This window comes from Salvia miltiorrhiza, chromosome 4 (assembly GCF_028751815.1).
Source record: "Salvia miltiorrhiza cultivar Shanhuang (shh) chromosome 4, IMPLAD_Smil_shh, whole genome shotgun sequence".
NCBI lineage: Eukaryota > Viridiplantae > Streptophyta > Magnoliopsida > Lamiales > Lamiaceae > Salvia > Salvia miltiorrhiza.
The window spans coordinates 37,130,640-37,147,874 of NC_080390.1; the positions used below are offsets into that span (position 1 = coordinate 37,130,640).

At 34.5% G+C, this 17,235-nt stretch overlaps 1 protein-coding gene across 1 annotated transcript; it reads right to left on the reverse strand.

Annotated features, from left to right (window-relative positions):
• Window positions 1-5,564: 5,564 nt before the first annotated feature.
• Window positions 5,565-14,682, reverse strand: LOC131021430 (3-oxoacyl-[acyl-carrier-protein] synthase II, chloroplastic-like). Its single transcript, XM_057950616.1, has 13 exons — window positions 13,994-14,682; window positions 13,067-13,272; window positions 12,789-12,992; window positions 12,251-12,361; window positions 12,072-12,167; window positions 11,869-11,914; window positions 11,716-11,795; window positions 10,927-10,995; window positions 10,725-10,809; window positions 8,972-9,126; window positions 8,809-8,889; window positions 6,870-6,929; window positions 5,565-6,072 (listed from the first exon to the last, which is right to left on the reverse strand). The coding sequence occupies exons 1-13, from the start codon at window positions 14,286-14,288 to the stop codon at window positions 5,956-5,958; spliced, it is 1,605 nt and encodes a 534-aa protein (XP_057806599.1). The 5' UTR covers window positions 14,289-14,682; the 3' UTR covers window positions 5,565-5,955.
• Between the last annotated feature and the right edge of the window lie 2,553 nt (window positions 14,683-17,235).

Here is a 17,235-nt window from a genome sequence, read left to right on the forward strand (position 1 = left end):
CATAAAATTTGTACATTAAGAAACGTTTATATTTTATACACTTAAGAGTGTTTTTATTCTAACCCACCCCTATATATACATTCACGACATGTATATATTCAGAAAAAAATAGGAGATTTACCGATTTAAGACCTGAAAGATATGTTAACTATCAATTTTAGACCTAAACTATTGGAACTCGCAATCAAAGACTCAACCTTGTGATTCCTTTCTAATTTTTGAATTATTTTGATAATAATTTCAATGAAAACTCCTTCAACAGTTATCTATTAAATTTAATAAGAAATTTCTAAAGAATAATTTAAATAAAATAATCGAAACATTTGAAATTTTGAGTTTTAGATTGATAGTTTCAATAATCCAATTTTAAAATTTAAAACATTCATATTTCAAGTCCCGAATTAATGAATAACACACACACACACATACATAGAGGGTATAAAAGTTTCGTTGAAAATGCTAAATGTGTTGATAATTGAGAATGCTTTTGAACTCTCCCAAACAAATTAATAATTTTGATGAATAAGTCGATAACTTTCATTAACAAGAATTTTTTTTATGGATTGGAATATTGGAAGGGCGAGATCATTCTGACCCTAATTAAATCGGTAAAACTCTAATAATATATTATACATATTATAGATTATACTTTATGCGATAACGAATTATGTACAGTATTATAAAATTCTTAATCGGAACAAATCATTCTGTTGGCATGCTTAATAAATTTGGTTTTCCTTTTACAATTTCTTTTTTTTTTTGAAAAGAAGTTGCTAGGTATCGTATGAGTCAAATCTGTCTCCGATAAATTATTTGAAGTTTGTTGGAGTAAGTAGAGTTGCATCCTTATTCTGTTAAATTGTTCAATTGACAAAGATGGGCAGGAAAAAATAATCAATCTTTTATCATTTGGAATTAGTTTAAAATTTTGAAATATATGGTGTTGTTGAGGGCTGCTAATTTCACGGCTCATAGCGAATATCTTACCTACTTAATTAAAAGATACATTATGGCCATCTAATTTTTCGAATAGGATCCTTTGTCTTAAGAAAATTTGCGTTCACTATTAATTTTATTATTTTATGAAGATTTATTATAAAAATAAAATATATGATTATATAATAGATCCTAATTAATTTTTATTAGGGTTATTATTAGCACCTAAATACACCAACTTTGGGGGTAGTTTGGTTTTGCACATGAACTTTAAAAGGTGTAAAAAAAATACTTGAACTTTAATATTGTAGCAATTTTATCACAAATTCAAATATTAGATATTCGAAGCATAAAAATCTTACGATTTACGGGGTTTAGAGATGTCTTATACGATATATTCTAGAGAGGTCCTATACGATGTCACAAATTCAATTTTTGTTCAAATTAAAGCTGACGTGGCAAGTCAAAATATCGACGTGTATTCATCGGACGTTTTAAAAAATAACATCGTATAAGACATCTTTAAAAGATATCGTATAAGACATCTCTAAACCCGTAAATCATAAGATTTTTATGGAGTTTGAATATCTAGTATTTGAATTTGTGATAAAATTGATACAACATTAAAATCCATGTATTTTTTTACACATTTCAAAGTTCATGTGCAAAATCAAATTACCCCCAAAATTGGTGTATTTAGGCGCCAATAACCCTTTTTATTACTACAAATAAGAAAACAAAAGTATGAACTCTAATTAGATTAATTAGCGTATAAAAAGTATGACTTTTAAGGATTAGTCTTGATAAATAAAAATAGGAAGATTATTTATTAACATGGATTGAAACTTTGAAATATCTAACTACAGTTATGTTTTTTTTTTTTTTTTACTTGGGGGAGTTGGAGAGGGGGAGCAGTGGGGTTTGAATCCGGGACCTCACTGTTCATACACAGGAAGTCGCACCGTTTGGTGTCCCCTTGGGAACTGCTACAGTTATGTTAGGAATGTAAATAAGGTCAATCTATTGAGTTTTAGGTTGATTTTATTAGATTACAATTATGAGTTATTCGAATGGAAAATTTTCATGCTCTAAATTCTCAATTTAACTCTAAATTTTTGAATTTCAAGTTAATTCGTCAGTTCAATCAGACTCGAAAATTTATATATAAAAATTAATTAATATATTTCTATTGATAAACATCGACTTACATAATAAACAATATTGTAATTGTTAGGGGGATAAGAATACACATTTTTCTTAAACAAGTAGTATATCGTTTTCTAATTCTTATATCTAAACATTTTATGTTAAGCATTAGGCTAAAAATACAAATAAGTAAAATAATGGGTTTAGATTTTGAATATTGAATCAAAATACATTTCACAAATATCTGAAAAAAGATCTTATTATATTTAATTGGGTTAATTGCCCATAAAATACTGAACTTTCATTCAATTCTGGTTTTGCACACAAACTTTGAATTGTGACGTGATAATTACTAAACTTTTAATTTTATCTGATTTTGCTACTAATCCAAATTCCGACCAAATACCAAGCTAATATGGAATATACCGTGCCAATTTTGATATGGCGTATTTATTTTTGTGTGACAATTAGTTGGCAAAATAATATTTTTTATGTAATTTCTTATCAATAAAAAAAACACAAAGCAAATAACCCAAATTATCAATAATTTAATATATAAAATCAAATTATAGTATTTTTTAGTTGAATTAATTAATAAAATAAATTCAATAATAATAAGGGGATTCTTCGAATTTAGGTGTATCAGTGAAAGAACATTTTAAGTATCAATAACTTAATATATCAAAAATTTATTTAGCTAAGTGATAAATTTTATTAAAGTTTTAGTATCTAGATTAATTTTTTATATACTATATATATTTATACTATTTGAATGACTTCTATTCTATATATTGGAGTAATAAGTTTTGTAATAGTAAACTAAAAAAAAGTAGATTTAAGCGTGAGAATTAAAAAAAATACTATTGCTATTTGATTTGATATATTAAGTTAATTATTGACAATTTGGGTTATTTGTTTTGTGTTATTTTTTTATTGACAAGAAATTATCAATAAATACGCCACGTCAAATATTGGCTCGCCATATTAGCATGATATTTGGCCGGAATTTGGATTAGTAGCAAAGTATGATCAAATCAAAAGTTTAGTAATTATCACGCTACAATTCAAAGTTTGTGTGCAAAATCAGAATTGGACGAAAGTTCAGTATTTTATGGGCAATTAACCTTATTTAATTAATCCAACACACTCGTTATTAGGTCAGTCCTATTAGATTCATGCTATTTTAAGGTCAGCCTATTGGATTGTCCGGCTATCCAGTTATAGATCATTCGGATTAGAATTTTTTTCTATTAAATTTTTTCAATCATAACTCTCTCGATGTGTTCTATTCGGATCAACCACAAATTTTGGATTGGATTGACATTCTTATGTTTTTTTTTTTTTTTTTTGAGAGAGAGAGAAATATGTTTTTCCAAAGTTAAAAACTTTTAGGAAAACGTGTGTTTATAGGCATGCTATCGTTTACATTATCCAAAGTAAGTGATTAAAGTTACTAATAATACTTTATTATTTTGAGATGATTTTTCTTTGAAAAGAAAATTTACAACAGTGTCAACTAAAGTGATTTGGAATATCGCTTCCAAAAAAAAAGGTGATTTGGAATATTAGACTAAATAGGAAATTTATTTATCCTGTTAATGCCATTTTGTTCCAAATTTAGAATTTAGAATCAAAACCATATAAGTAGATTTTTCTTTTTCTTTTTTACTTTTTTCTTTTAGAATTATATATGCTAACACAAACTCATATTCACGTACACTAGATGACTCGATCCCCTGACTTATTAATCAAATACTCCCTCCGTTCACCAAAAATATGCCATTTTATTTTCGGCACGGATTTTAATAAAATGTTAGTGAAGTTGGTAATGTAGTAAGGGTCTCACTTTAAATGTAAGTGGAATGGTGTGGACCCTACTACTAAAAATGGATGTGGCATATTTTTTGTGAAAAATGAAATTGTGGCATATCTTTGGTGGACGGGGGAGTATATCTTACCAACTAAGTTGATTTTATTGTTTCATATACATAGATGATTCGTACATAATAAAAATTTATTATTAATCTTGAATTACTATTTATTAACTTTAATTGGTTGTGATTCCTGTGCATCCTCACATAACACACCACCTCTTCTTCCATTCAAGTGGCGAAACGCGTGGAGAATTTTTCGGGTGAATCAGAAGTTCAAGTCATTTTACTTTGAAGGAGACGTGTATTCCTCTAAGAGGACAAAAACGGAGGAGAGCAACGACTTCACTACCTCGACCTCAAGCGAAGAAATTTCGTCTACCCAGACAATAGGTAACAAAACGGCAAAGGCCAAAGCGTCGGAAGGCTCAGCAACTCCTCCTGAGTGTGTGGAATTCATGGGTGAGACGCGCTCCACCCTCGAAAAAATTGTCGAAGAGTACGAGACGAAGAATCATCTCAAGAGAGAGATACATGGCGACCGTATTATATTCATGGATACGTCGAACATGATACCCGAGCAACTGGAATTCCTTCGACAACGGGTGGCTACGATTCTAGCGAGGCAAAGGGGCGAAAATTAATCTAGTTTTAAGTTTATGTAATTTTAAATTATGTATTTTAATTTAGGTATTTTTAATTTTATGAAATTTTAATTGTCCGTATTTTAAATTAATGAAGTTTTTAATTTTAACAACAAATTGGTGTCATTTAACTTAAATGAAAAATGCAAAAATCAAAACTAATTTATATGAGCCAACAGGATGAGTCAGACCAATATCTTGACTCATAAGTGATCCCGGAGCATGGATGAGTCAGTAACTGACTCAACCAATATGAATGCTCTAATATATCTAAATTATTCAGTCTCAAATTAGGAGCTAAACAAAAGAGTCAAAATTCAAATAATTGAATCAAATCAAATTAAAATATCAAATTCGATTTGATTTTTTTGAATTTTCGGATAGGATCGATTTTTTGTTTTATTTTTTGAAAATTCAGATTATTCAATTTACTTTGATTTGACATTTTCAAAACCAAAATCCAAATTATGTAGGAGTATATAATAATTTAATTCTAATTCCAAAATAAGATCATTAAATGAAAAATATCAAGTTCGGTCTTTTCAAGTTTTTTTGGTTTTTCCTATCAGTTCGATTTTGATTCTAAAGTCTCGAATAATTCGATTTATATTTTCGGACTAATCAATTCGGTTAAATATTTTGTTTTTTTAAATCACAAATTCAGTTCATTTTGGTTTTAACAAAAAATCAAACTGAAATTCAAATGTTCACCCCTATCTCGATTTCTTATCTTGTATGCCACCTTCCATACAAGCTCGAATGCGACACCGTTGTAAATTCGGAATATATCATACCTTATACACAGTTGAAGCAAATCAGAGTGAAATTTAATGTTACACTGGCAACTCAGGTTTTACTTCGACTTTATAAAGGGTTTATCTGATTAAACTGCATCCAAATGGTCTAAACGAGTATCAGAATAAAAAAAAAAAAAAAAAAAAAAAAAAAAAATTCCGAATCCACTTCATTTTATGAACACTAGTTTCATTAATCCCATTTCTAGCACAAAAAAGCTGAGCAAAAACAGTGGAGAGGGTAGGAAGATGATCCTCTTAGTAGCAAGGCAAACTACTCTCGATACGAAATATAATTCCACAAACACAACCTCTGCCTCTGCCAATGAATTGACCTAAACCTTGCACCTGGCACACAGAGTAAGGTTGCTCTCCTCTAACAGGCATATACATCACAGCAACGAACTTCGAAAGAGATGCTAATTACTAAGGAATGTACCTCGCATATCACTGAAAAGAAATGCAGTATGCCTTTACAGTTGTGTTGAGCGCCTTTTTCCCGGTAAAATCTTGAGACACACGTACCTCTGCATCATTCTCATCCAGATACAAGCACAGTAAAATCTACTTGTACGGAGCAAACAAAACCGATGAGTTATGACCACCAAACCCAAACGAATTAGATAATGCCACTTTAATGTCGAGTCTTTCTTTTGTTGGCCCCACTAGCACATTTGCATCCTGAATCATGAGTGACCTTTATTAACATATAAGGAAGTGCATTCTTGTCCATTGGTAAACATTGCATGCATGGATTGACTAGTGAGCTTGAGTCAGTTAATAAGCATGTATACAATCTTGGGTTAATCTGATTAAAAGTAAAAGGTAAAAATAAATTTAAGACAATTTTCTAGTTGCAATGCAGTCATGTATCCCCTATCTATATTTCTCTATACTAGGAAATAAAATTAGTTTCTCAACATGCTCCTCATCTAACTTAAATAACCAGCTGAGATCAAATATGTCATGAATTAAGATAACTTATTTTTCAAATAAATAATGAATGGTAAGGTTTTGCACTACTGGGGGATTGGGGGGGGGGGGGGGGGGGGGGGCAACACTAAGTTGTTAGTTTTCTTGGTTTTCCGTCCCCTGCTCATGCTCATTTGAGTTGCTCTCCTTAGGGGCGTTTACTATGCATGATTGAGTATTTATATCCTCAAGACTAGGATTTATCCAATCTCACTCTTTCAATGGGATATGAATCATGCAAACCTAGCTCAAATGATAATAATTATCAAGGGCCTTGGGATATCTCAAAACTGCAATTCATCTTAGTAAACAATGGATTACCCTTCCTATTTTTATCTATCTAGGCTAATCCTCAAAAGTAAACACCCCTCAGGGTATGCAACTGTATACTTTTTATTTTTATGCATTTATTTACCCACAAAAAAATGTCTGGCAAAAAACAGGAATATGCTATGTTATATCAGTGATGCCATACAAAATTAATAAGGGACTGCGAAAATTCATACCACACCATCATCTGGATTCTCAAGATTGATATTTGGATGAACCCAGCCAGTTCGGATTGCCTATAAGAAGACAAGGATTATGATTTAGCAACAGATTATAACTCCAGATGTTCATGGGTGGTATGTAAATTCAATTGGCCAATAACATCCATCCAGATGCATATCAATAAATTTCACATAAATGTAAGTGTCGCATCAGCTTAGAATCCAGAGGCTCTCCATCCTGAAGGAGTAAATGCTTTTAGGTGAAGATGCTAGATGGAAGATGTTAACCTTGATACTAATGATTTAAAAGAGGTAACTGAGGTAGTTAAAGTCATTCTCTATCAGGGTAGTAATCTTCAGAACCTTAACAAAAGAGCTAACTAACTTTTCAGAATTGAAGGAAAACACTCAAAGCCCACATGTTATGGAGACGGTAGAATCAAAACTTTCTTGTAATATACTGTTTAAAAACAGAGTCACCAGCATGGATCAATAGTATCTCCACTGTGGTCATGATACTACGTCTCTATGCCATGTCACGATATTTTAATGATGTGCATGATTTTGGCTGTATGATGGTAAGTGCAGAAAGTTGAAAAATGAGACAAAGAATCAAAAGATTAAAATTCTTGATGGACAACAAAGAGACTTTATGACGGAACTGAATGGATGGAACTCCATAGAAGACTTGGCAGGATAGTCAATGGAGAAAGGCTACAGGGAGGACATGCATAGATTTAACAGTTCATTCAATCACGCTTCAGGGACCAATGAACCAGATAAGGTAAGGACACAAGGTACATGAAGAGCCTCCCAACAGCTACAGGAAGCTGAAAGGAAGTATTTTAAAGATTTAACTCTACTTCAGAATTTAGAAACCCATCATTTAAGAACTTAGGAAACAAATTTCCTATCACCATAACTGGAATTAATTACGTTAAAAGGATGATGCAAGAAACTGCAAGAAGATTATAATATTCAACTGGAATTAATTAGCATAAGGGCTTTCAAATATGATACTGAAATTGATCAAAAGGCATAAACGAAAGCACAAACCCATAGTTTAATTTGTAAAACATAAAGGGCAAGAAGATACAATCCAAATACTTGAGCTGGATTCTCTCATCAATAATATTCAAGTTGCTGAGTTTTCATCAGCACTTATAGTTTCTCGTGGTGAAGGAAATTTGAAATGCCAAAACAATGTCTTAAATTCAATTTAAGTATCATAGTTTTCTTTAAAAGTTTCAAAGCCTCAAGATAAGAACCATGCATTATGAGAAGTTAATTATGCTAGTTCACGAAACATGGAATCTTATACTCCAACGTTTCAAACTGTTCCCCGATTACCAATTACCATCATATTAACCTTCCAACCAAAATCCTCCAAGAAATCACACAAAGGCCATCTCTTCTAGATCAATTATGAACCTCAAGAAAATGAGGGGGAAAAAACAGATAAATAATGATAACAGCAATTAGACTGAGTTTATTCAACCTGGACAGAATTAAGCAGCGGATGGAAGAGTTAGAAAAGATCCTACATGTTCTTCAAATCCTTCCAACAACTGATCATCCCAGGGAAAAACACGTTTCCACACTCTCTACTTAGAAATTACAAATTAAGCACCGTATTCCTTTAGAAAAACCTTATCTCCATCCCTTAATTTAAATTACTACAAATCTGGTCCCTTTTCCCACATAGGAGATTGGGAAGGCCAAGTGCCACCCAGTCGCCAACTTGGGCAAGAGAGAAGTCCAGAAAGGAAATGAAAATTTTAAAAAATATATTATAATAACAATAAGTCAATAACTCCTACTACTTTAGCAAATATCTATAAGACACTCACTTTTTTCAATGCATATATCCTTATGAAGAGTACTGCAAATGAATATATCAAAGTTATGCCGAAGTATTAGAACCCTGTGCAAAAAAACTAAATATTTCAGGCACCTGGACGGTTGCAACAGCCTCAACAGCACCAGCTGCTCCAAGTAGGTGCCCGATCATGGATTTTGTGGAGTTCACTCTCAACTAAAAAAATATTAGGATTAGCCACAATCTGTACAAACACCTTGCTATCGATAGATGAAAGAGTTTGAGTAAATGAGGAGACCTCTGGATTCTGGCCAAAACAATGAAGAAGAGCCTGATACTCCTTAAGATCACCAGCTGGAGTAGAAGTCGCATGTGCATTTATATAATTCACATCTTCTTTAGATACTCCTGATTGAGCCAAAGCCTTCTCTAAGCATAAAATGACACCAGTTCCTGCTTGTAGATAAGGTCAGGAGGTCAAAACACATGGCAGCAGGCACTACCATATTCAGAAGCCTGATTACTTCTAATTTGTATACTGCAGAAGTTGAAGTTGAACTTGATCGGAACAGCTCAACATCCAAAGAGAACACACAAGATAACTATTAGGACCAATATGTAATACCTGTTCTAAATACAGCAAATTAGTAACTATCCAGATAGAGCAAAATTATCAGTCAATCTGTCAATGGAATAAACTGATGAAAATCTAGCAATTATCCATCCCAGAGATGTTACATAATGCTTCTGCATTTTCATTACTCATAATTTAATTGTTCCATTTGGTAGTCAAAATGTATCATCTTTGAGGTTATAGTAGTTGGATAATGATAAACAATTCAATTGATACATTCACTGAGCAATGTATATGAAACAGCCCACAGTTAATGAGTTCTGTTCTGGAAAATGACCAGAGATAGGGCATGCCATGCAGTTTTAAAGATGCAAATATCATGTCCAAATTCATGAAAAATAAGTTTCCATGTGCATATCCCATGGATAAATGCAAACAAAATTACAACTATAGAATTAAAACAGTAAAGTGAAAATTTCCAGGCTGTTTAAAAGGGCAAGCTCACTTGTTTTATTTTATGTGTATAATATAATTATTTTAAGTACTCATCAGAAAATTTGAAAAGGTCAAACATAAATATAGCTGCAGTTTGTTCTTAGTTATTCTGTGAAGTAAAATTTGTTAGGTCTCTCTATATTAATTGCTCAAATGGTAGAACTAGCATAGTGACAATGCAATTGACCTAAGATTAAATATCTAAACCATCTTCTTTCAAGTTTTTTGTTGTACTTTTTGGCAATTTTAAGAGAGCACTGAAGAGAGGTGCTGGTAGCTTGTTTCGTACAAACTGTAAGAATGAACAAATATCATTTGGGAACACATCGGCCCGAAAGAAAACCAAAGTTTTACTATGGATTTAGATAGGAAGCAACCCAACAATTTTAATTGCTTTGGGTATTAGTCTTTTTATGTTTCTTGTGTTTCTTTAAGAAATTCAGTTAAATATCTTAATACATTAGCTCCTAATAAATTCCAAGCTTTTTCAAGAAACATACAAGAAGACTCTTCCAGAAACAAATTTATATGTTATATAACTAAGTTTATGATTATTTGCAATATTCACTACCCCAAAATCAAACTTTCCAGCAAATCCATCGTTTCAATATCAAGGAATAACTTGCAAAATAATTGCCACAGCATGTGATACAAAATAAGTTCGTAGTGTTGAAAGGACAATTTACTTGTTTCTGGAATAGATGAAATGGCCTAATGATGAGACAATTCTTGCACTCAAATTTAAAACAACAAATATTGACTGTATATTTGCTAGAGTGGGTACAGTGTGTAGGGTTTGGTAGTTAATAGTTTCTGCAGATGGCAACTAATTACGTAGAGAGTTGTTGACAGTTCACCCCCTTTCTCTGACAGTCTTACTCATTGAATTGAAGCTGTATCGCATAACTCATATATCCGCAACCTTGAATTCTCTTCATTCACAAAATAACTTGTACAGCTCAAAGTAAATCAAGGGGTATACCTTGTGGGTGAGGCTCTGTCATGTGATAAGCATCAGAAGTGAAGCTTCCTCCAAGAAACTCAGCATAGATAGTTGCACCTCTACTCTGCTCATCCATAAATGGTTTGACATGTAATTTTGTAAAAATTATTAGCCATCACGAAAATTTCCTGCATATAATGTAAAAGATTAAGTCTTGCTAAGGTTGACAGCTTTGAAAAACCTTTGCATGTTCAAGTTCCTCCAGGAGCAGTACTCCAGCACCTTCTCCCATAACAAATCCATCACGACTCTGTCAAATATTACACATAATTTTATAAAGTGACACATGAGAACCAAGAACAGCAGGGCTCTAACTAGCTCTTATTCTGCCACCACATACTGCAGGCTTGCAAGTTGAGCAGTTGGGTGAGAACTGAGATCATGGATATTGAAATGTTATATTTGGCCACTCAAAAGTTCTGTATTGTAATAATTATACAGCCACCACAATACCATGCCAGTCCACATAAGTTGTTACAAAATGCTACTCCCTCCATCCCACTCCAAATGTCCCATTTTCTATTTTGGGTTGTCCCACTCCAAATGTCCCATTTCCTTTTTTGGCAATACACTCTCTCTCTATACTTAATATTTAAACAATTTCCACCAACCCACTTTATCTACTTTATACCCACTTTATCTACTTTATACACATTTCTTAATCTCCGTGCCCAAAAGAAAGGATACATTTGGAGTGGGACGGAGGGAGTACTATTGAGTGGTTAAGCTATATGTGGTTCTTCGATGGTATCAAGAGTTAAAATTTATCTTACAAGGAAATGAAGATAAAGTAACCAAAAGTACTGATACAATTATTAGATAAAGAGATAGATGACATTTTCATTTTGTAGTCTAGCTTCCAGAAAATGCAGCAATGTGAGCATGCGAGGCATGAACATTTCTGCAGATAGATGATGTTTTCTATCAAATTTATGCACATATGATACAGATAAAATGAACAGAACATTACACTATCCCAGGGGCGTGAGGCTTTAGTTGGATCACTGTTTCGTTGTGATAATGCCCTGCATGCAACAAAGCCTCCCAAGCCTACACCAGAGTTGATGGTTAAGACGCTTAAAAATCAAATTTGAAATTTATGAACAAGAGAAAGGATAGTCACCAATAGGTATAATTGCTGCATCTGAGCCACCACAAAGCATCATGTCCTGAAAAATATCAACAGTCTGATGAATCAGGCAAGGAGAAAGACATAACTCACTATCTTTGGGAATTTCCCTGTTGGTTCACCAAACAATCGATGCATAACAGCCGGGAATGAAAACCACTAGCCTGGATCTTGAAAGAGGAAATCAGATGACTTACAGCTTCACCTCTGATGATGTGGTTAGCAGCATTTAGTATGCAGAAGTTACTTGTTGCACAAGCAGTAGATATGGAGTAGTTTGGACCCATCCATCCCTGTAATAATTAAGCTTAAGATGATGTCACGCGTTATGCATTATCCAAACCACAAAAGTAAAAAGAGAAGGAATTTATTTAACCAGATCCATAGCAAGCATGGCAGAACCCATGTTGGTAGTTGCAAAAGGGACGCAAAATGGATTCATCTTCCTATATGAGACCCTCAATGCTTCAATTGCATCATAAAAAACCTGTACAAATACAAAACCCACTGAGAGAGGGGGCAAACTGTACTGTGATAGAAAATATCTCAACCAAAACTGTAGGAAAGAACATCATATCTTACAAGCCTTAAGCATTTAGATCACTATGGTGGAACTTTAAGCAGCTATTGAAACTGCAGAACTAAAGAAAAGTACCCCGCCAGACCAAATGTGACATTCTCATTTTCATTTGATGAAACATAAAGTATACAAATGGTTCCAGTCTGTAATCTCAAGAAGAAAGTACATGCATGTGAACCAGATAGCAGAAAATCGAATTTTAACTACCAAGGCCAAAACTCAATATGAGCAGCAAGCAAACTATCTAATAAGATTTATAGCTTGGCTCTCAAAACAAGTTAATACCCAGCCACCTTCTCTATTCGATGTTAAGCAAATAAAAAACTAAACTTACTTTCATTCCACCCATAGCAGAGCCGATTAGCACACCACATTTTGCTTTATTCAGTTCATTCATGAGATCCTCTGTAATTCCTCCATCAGCCAATGCCTTCTTTCCTGCTGTCAGCATGTAAAGCATGAACTTGTCCATTCTCTTGGAAAGTTTAGGTACAACCCAGCCATCTGTTGAGAATGACTTGATTTCTCCTGCAATTCTCTGCAATTGAAACCCTTAGTAACAAAATCTAACTATCCTGAAACAATGAAAAGGAGATAATGCTCAAGACATACGGTTGGAAACTGCGAGCAATCAAAAGCCTCTATCTCACTAATTCCACTGACTCCATCTAGCAGATTATTATAGAAGACATCTGGATCACTGCCAAGTGGTGTCTCCACACCCATACCTGTCACAACCACACGTCTTTGCTTGGTTGGAGGTTTCTTTTTGGGTGAAACTTCCATGGCCGGACTTACAGCTACTGCCATCGTTTCTCCTGTATTTCACATAGGAATAACAAAAATTAATATATCCATGTACATATGTATATATCCACTAATAGCACAGGTAAACTCATAAAATGCATAAGAAAAGCATAGCTAAAGTGCTTTGTAGAGTCCCTACTCTAAGAAATGAATAATACTAAATGTCCAGAGTAAGATGAACTGCCCATTGACCCCTAGCTGTCAAACTCTCAGGTACACTGAAATTGCTGGGATGAGAAAGGGAAAGCGACAACATACAAATTGGCAAACCTAACTGAACCCAATCGCACCCACCCACCACAAAACCCAAAATTTTACTCAGAAAGTAGGTTAGCATCACTTGTATTAGTGAAGTTAGAGCAACAACTGCACCACAATGCGAGCCACCAGTCCAATGAAGCTGATACAAGAAATATGCAATAAAGTATGGAGAAAAACATAGTACAACTTCCAGTTTATCCGTCCAAAACAAAATTCAAAAACTAAGAACTGATTGAAACGAATCCTCCCAAAGTAACTTTAAAATTCATAATCAGGCCATTGACAATAAATTGGGGGAAAGAAGTAAATTAAGTCAAAATTTAATAAAATCCATGGAGGACCACAAATGAATTAGAATAATAATCCAAACATGATCGAACAGTTATCGGAATCGGGAAAAGAAAACACGCACACAGACACACACAGAATACATACACTAGCACAGAACAATAATGAGCAAGAGCACTGCACCAGAAAGGGCGGAGGGGCGGAGGAATTTCCGGCGGCCGCGCTGCATCGGAACATTCCTCGATTCGAAGCCGAAGAAACATTCGTGAGATTTATCCAAGTGGTGGAGGGGCTTTAAGGTAAGAGAGGAATTCATGAGATTCCCAATGCGCGGCTCACATTTGGCGAGAAGCCTCTTGCGGCGGTTGGTGGGGCGTGGTGAGTTCGTCGACAGCGTAGAAACGCCGGATTCTCTCTCACAGGCGACGGACATGCATGCGGCCATTAGCCAAGAGCACATCACCGATGACGCCGCCATCGAAATCCGCTCTCCGCCAATACTCGATCGCTATACAGAATCTATGGCTGTGTATCTCCTGTATCTATCTGTAGTAAGCATACACTAGCTATATGTATCTATATATATATATATATATGTTGTGGTCAATTTTTCTCTCTCTTATGTAGTACGTAGAGTGAGTAAGGTAGGAGTGACGTGTGTGCTTTGAAATAACGATGGTGAAACTAACGATAACGAGAGGGCGGTTTTCGTTGATTGAATCTGGAGAGAGAGAGAGAGAGAGAGGGAGAGAAACAGAGAGCCGCAGAGAGAGAGAGAGAGAGAAGTATTCAGTATCGTCATTTATTTATTTATTTTCTTTTTTCTTTTTAGTTTTCTTTGAACAATAAATATTTGGATTTTTTTGCAGCAGTACCTGAGACGCCTGACCTGAGTCATTACACTGTTTATACAGAACTGAGATGAAGTCTGTTCTCTCTCTCTCACCAAAAACCTTGGTTTTCTAAAATCTTTAGCCTGGTTTCAGGTTTGGTGGGCTCATAGCTCAATAGCAAATCTATTTGACCTTCTAATTTGAAAGGCGTTGGATCTCGGAGGGTCACTGAACTGATGTAGGGGGAACACACCAGTGAGTTATTTTCAAAAAAAAATTTGTAAAACTGAAATGAGTATCACCTGATACTGAAAGAGTACAGACTGATTGAAGTCAACAATCAAAGATATTTCAGTTTAGAAAAATGGTTAGACTGATACTAAAATAGTTTCAATATTTGATTTCAGTGAAACACGAAGCGATAACTGATAATCCATAGAAGGTTTCAGTCTAGATTTTGAAATCAGATAAGTGTTATAAATCTTACTGACTATCCAAGGGTTTGTCAGTTAGACTGATAACACCACAACCAAAATTAAACTTTAAGAAATAGCCTTTGTGATTAACACTTAGTCAATTTTTAAGTTTCACTTTTCAATTAACCAGTTTCGCTTGGATATAGAGTTTGAACAAAGCAGAGGAAAATCAATAACTGAAAGCGATGTTGGAAATTAGTTTTGTATATTTTATACTTAACTAATTTGTGGTGGTTGTTTATTTAATTCCTAAAGGATTAAATATAATATGATTATTCTATATTTTTTATATAGATAAATCGCAGTATTTTCATTGTCTCAAAACCAATTTCTGGTGAGTGGGAAATGATATACTAAAATTGTGTACTACACGTGAGACCTTTGAGCTGTCGTAACTGCCAAGACCTTTGGCCTTTCAGCTGCTGTAACCACCAATGGTTAATGGCTAGCCATGATGAGCCATGATGGCATCATGAAAGCTAAGGCCTTTCACCTCCCATGGTGTGGCTATATATAGCCTCATTTGTTGATGGAGTAGAACACACCGACACACAAGTTCTCTCTTCTCTCCATCTCATATCTGTTAAAACATGGTATCAATGAATTTGTATAGATTGAAGACATGTTTAGGAGACTGAAATTGAATTGTATTGCTTGATGTCGTTGAGTGTTATAGACTCCCTTTTATAGGGTTACATTTGATCTAACTAAGGTAAGAAAGTAAAAAGGAAACATCTATCAAGGATCTTTGATTGATAGATTGATTCTGAATCTCCTTAATTGATCTCTTTCCTTTCAACACTCCCCCTCAAGTTGAGTGACGGGATTTCCGATACTCAACTTGTCAAGAACTTCTGCAAAAAACTTGGAGTTCACGGCTTTGGTTAGGATATCTGCAAGTTGGTCTTCTGATCGTACAAACGGTAAAGTCACAATGCCGGCTTCAATCTTTTCTTTGATAAAGTGTCTATCAACCTCAACATGTTTGGTTCTATCATGTTGAACAGGGTTTTCAGATATGCTGATGGCAGCTTTGTTGTCACAGAACATTTGGCATGTTTTTGTTGGATGAAGACCTAACTCCATTAATAGTCTCCTTAACCAAAGAACTTCAGTCAGCCCACTCTTGATTCCTCTGAACTCTGATTCTGCACTCGAGAGAGACACCACCTTCTGTTTCTTACTCCTCCATGATACAAGATTACCTCCGATAAATGCAAAGTATCCTGCTGTTGATTTCCTGTCGATCAGGTTTCCAGCCCAATCAGCATCCGTGTAGGCCTGTATCTCCAAATGTCCTGTCCTCTTGAACAGCACTCCATAATCAAAGGTTCCTTTCAAGTACCTCACAATTCTGAGCGCAGCTTCCAAATGGTCAGCCTGTGGTTGGTGCATAAATTGACTCACAACACTAACTGCATAGGCAATATCAGGTCGGGTATGAGAAAGGTAGATGAGTTTTCCCACCAGACGCTGATATTGTCCTCGATCAGTTAACTCAGCTCCTTTCACTATTTGTAGCCCATGATTCACAACAATAGGAGTTTCGGCTGGCTTGCAATCTAGCATCCCTGTTTCTGCTAGAAGATCTAGAGTATACTTCTTTTGGTTGATGAAGATCCCCTTCTTTGATCTGAGAACTTCAATTCCAAGGAAGTATTTGAGTTTTCCTAGGTCTTTCATCTCGAATTCTTTGAACAAACTTTCTTTCAAGTTCTGGATCTCTTCTGTGTCATCCCCTGTTATGATCATGTCATCAACATAAATAACCAAACAAGAAATAAGATCACCTCGTCTTTTTAAGAATAAGGTGTGGTCAGAGTTGCTTTGTTGGTATCCAAACTTCTTCATAGCTGTGGTGAATCTCCCAAACCAGGCTCTGGGAGACTGTTTGAGCCCATATAAGGTTTTCTTCAACTTGCATACCTCACCATCTTCAAACTCATCTGAAAAACCTTGGGGTGCTTCCATGTATACCTCTCGTTCTTCTTCAAGCTCACCATGAAGAAAGGCATTTGTAACATCAAACTGATGAAGATCCCAATCTTTGTTTGCAGCAATGGAGAGGAGCACCCTGACAGTGTTCATTTTTGCTACCGGCGATAAGGTTTCTGCA

Coding starts and splice junctions, on each gene's coding strand:
- LOC131021430 (XM_057950616.1), bottom strand. CDS start 14,288: ATGGCGGCGTCATCGGTGATGTGCTCTTGGCTAATGGCCGCATGCATG. Junction 12,993..13,066: donor ATTGCTCGCAGTTTCCAACC/GTATGTCTTGAG, acceptor TTTCAATTGCAG/AGAATTGCAGGAGAAATCAA. Junction 12,362..12,788: donor CTGCTATGGGTGGAATGAAA/GTAAGTTTAGTT, acceptor GTATTTGTACAG/GTTTTTTATGATGCAATTGA.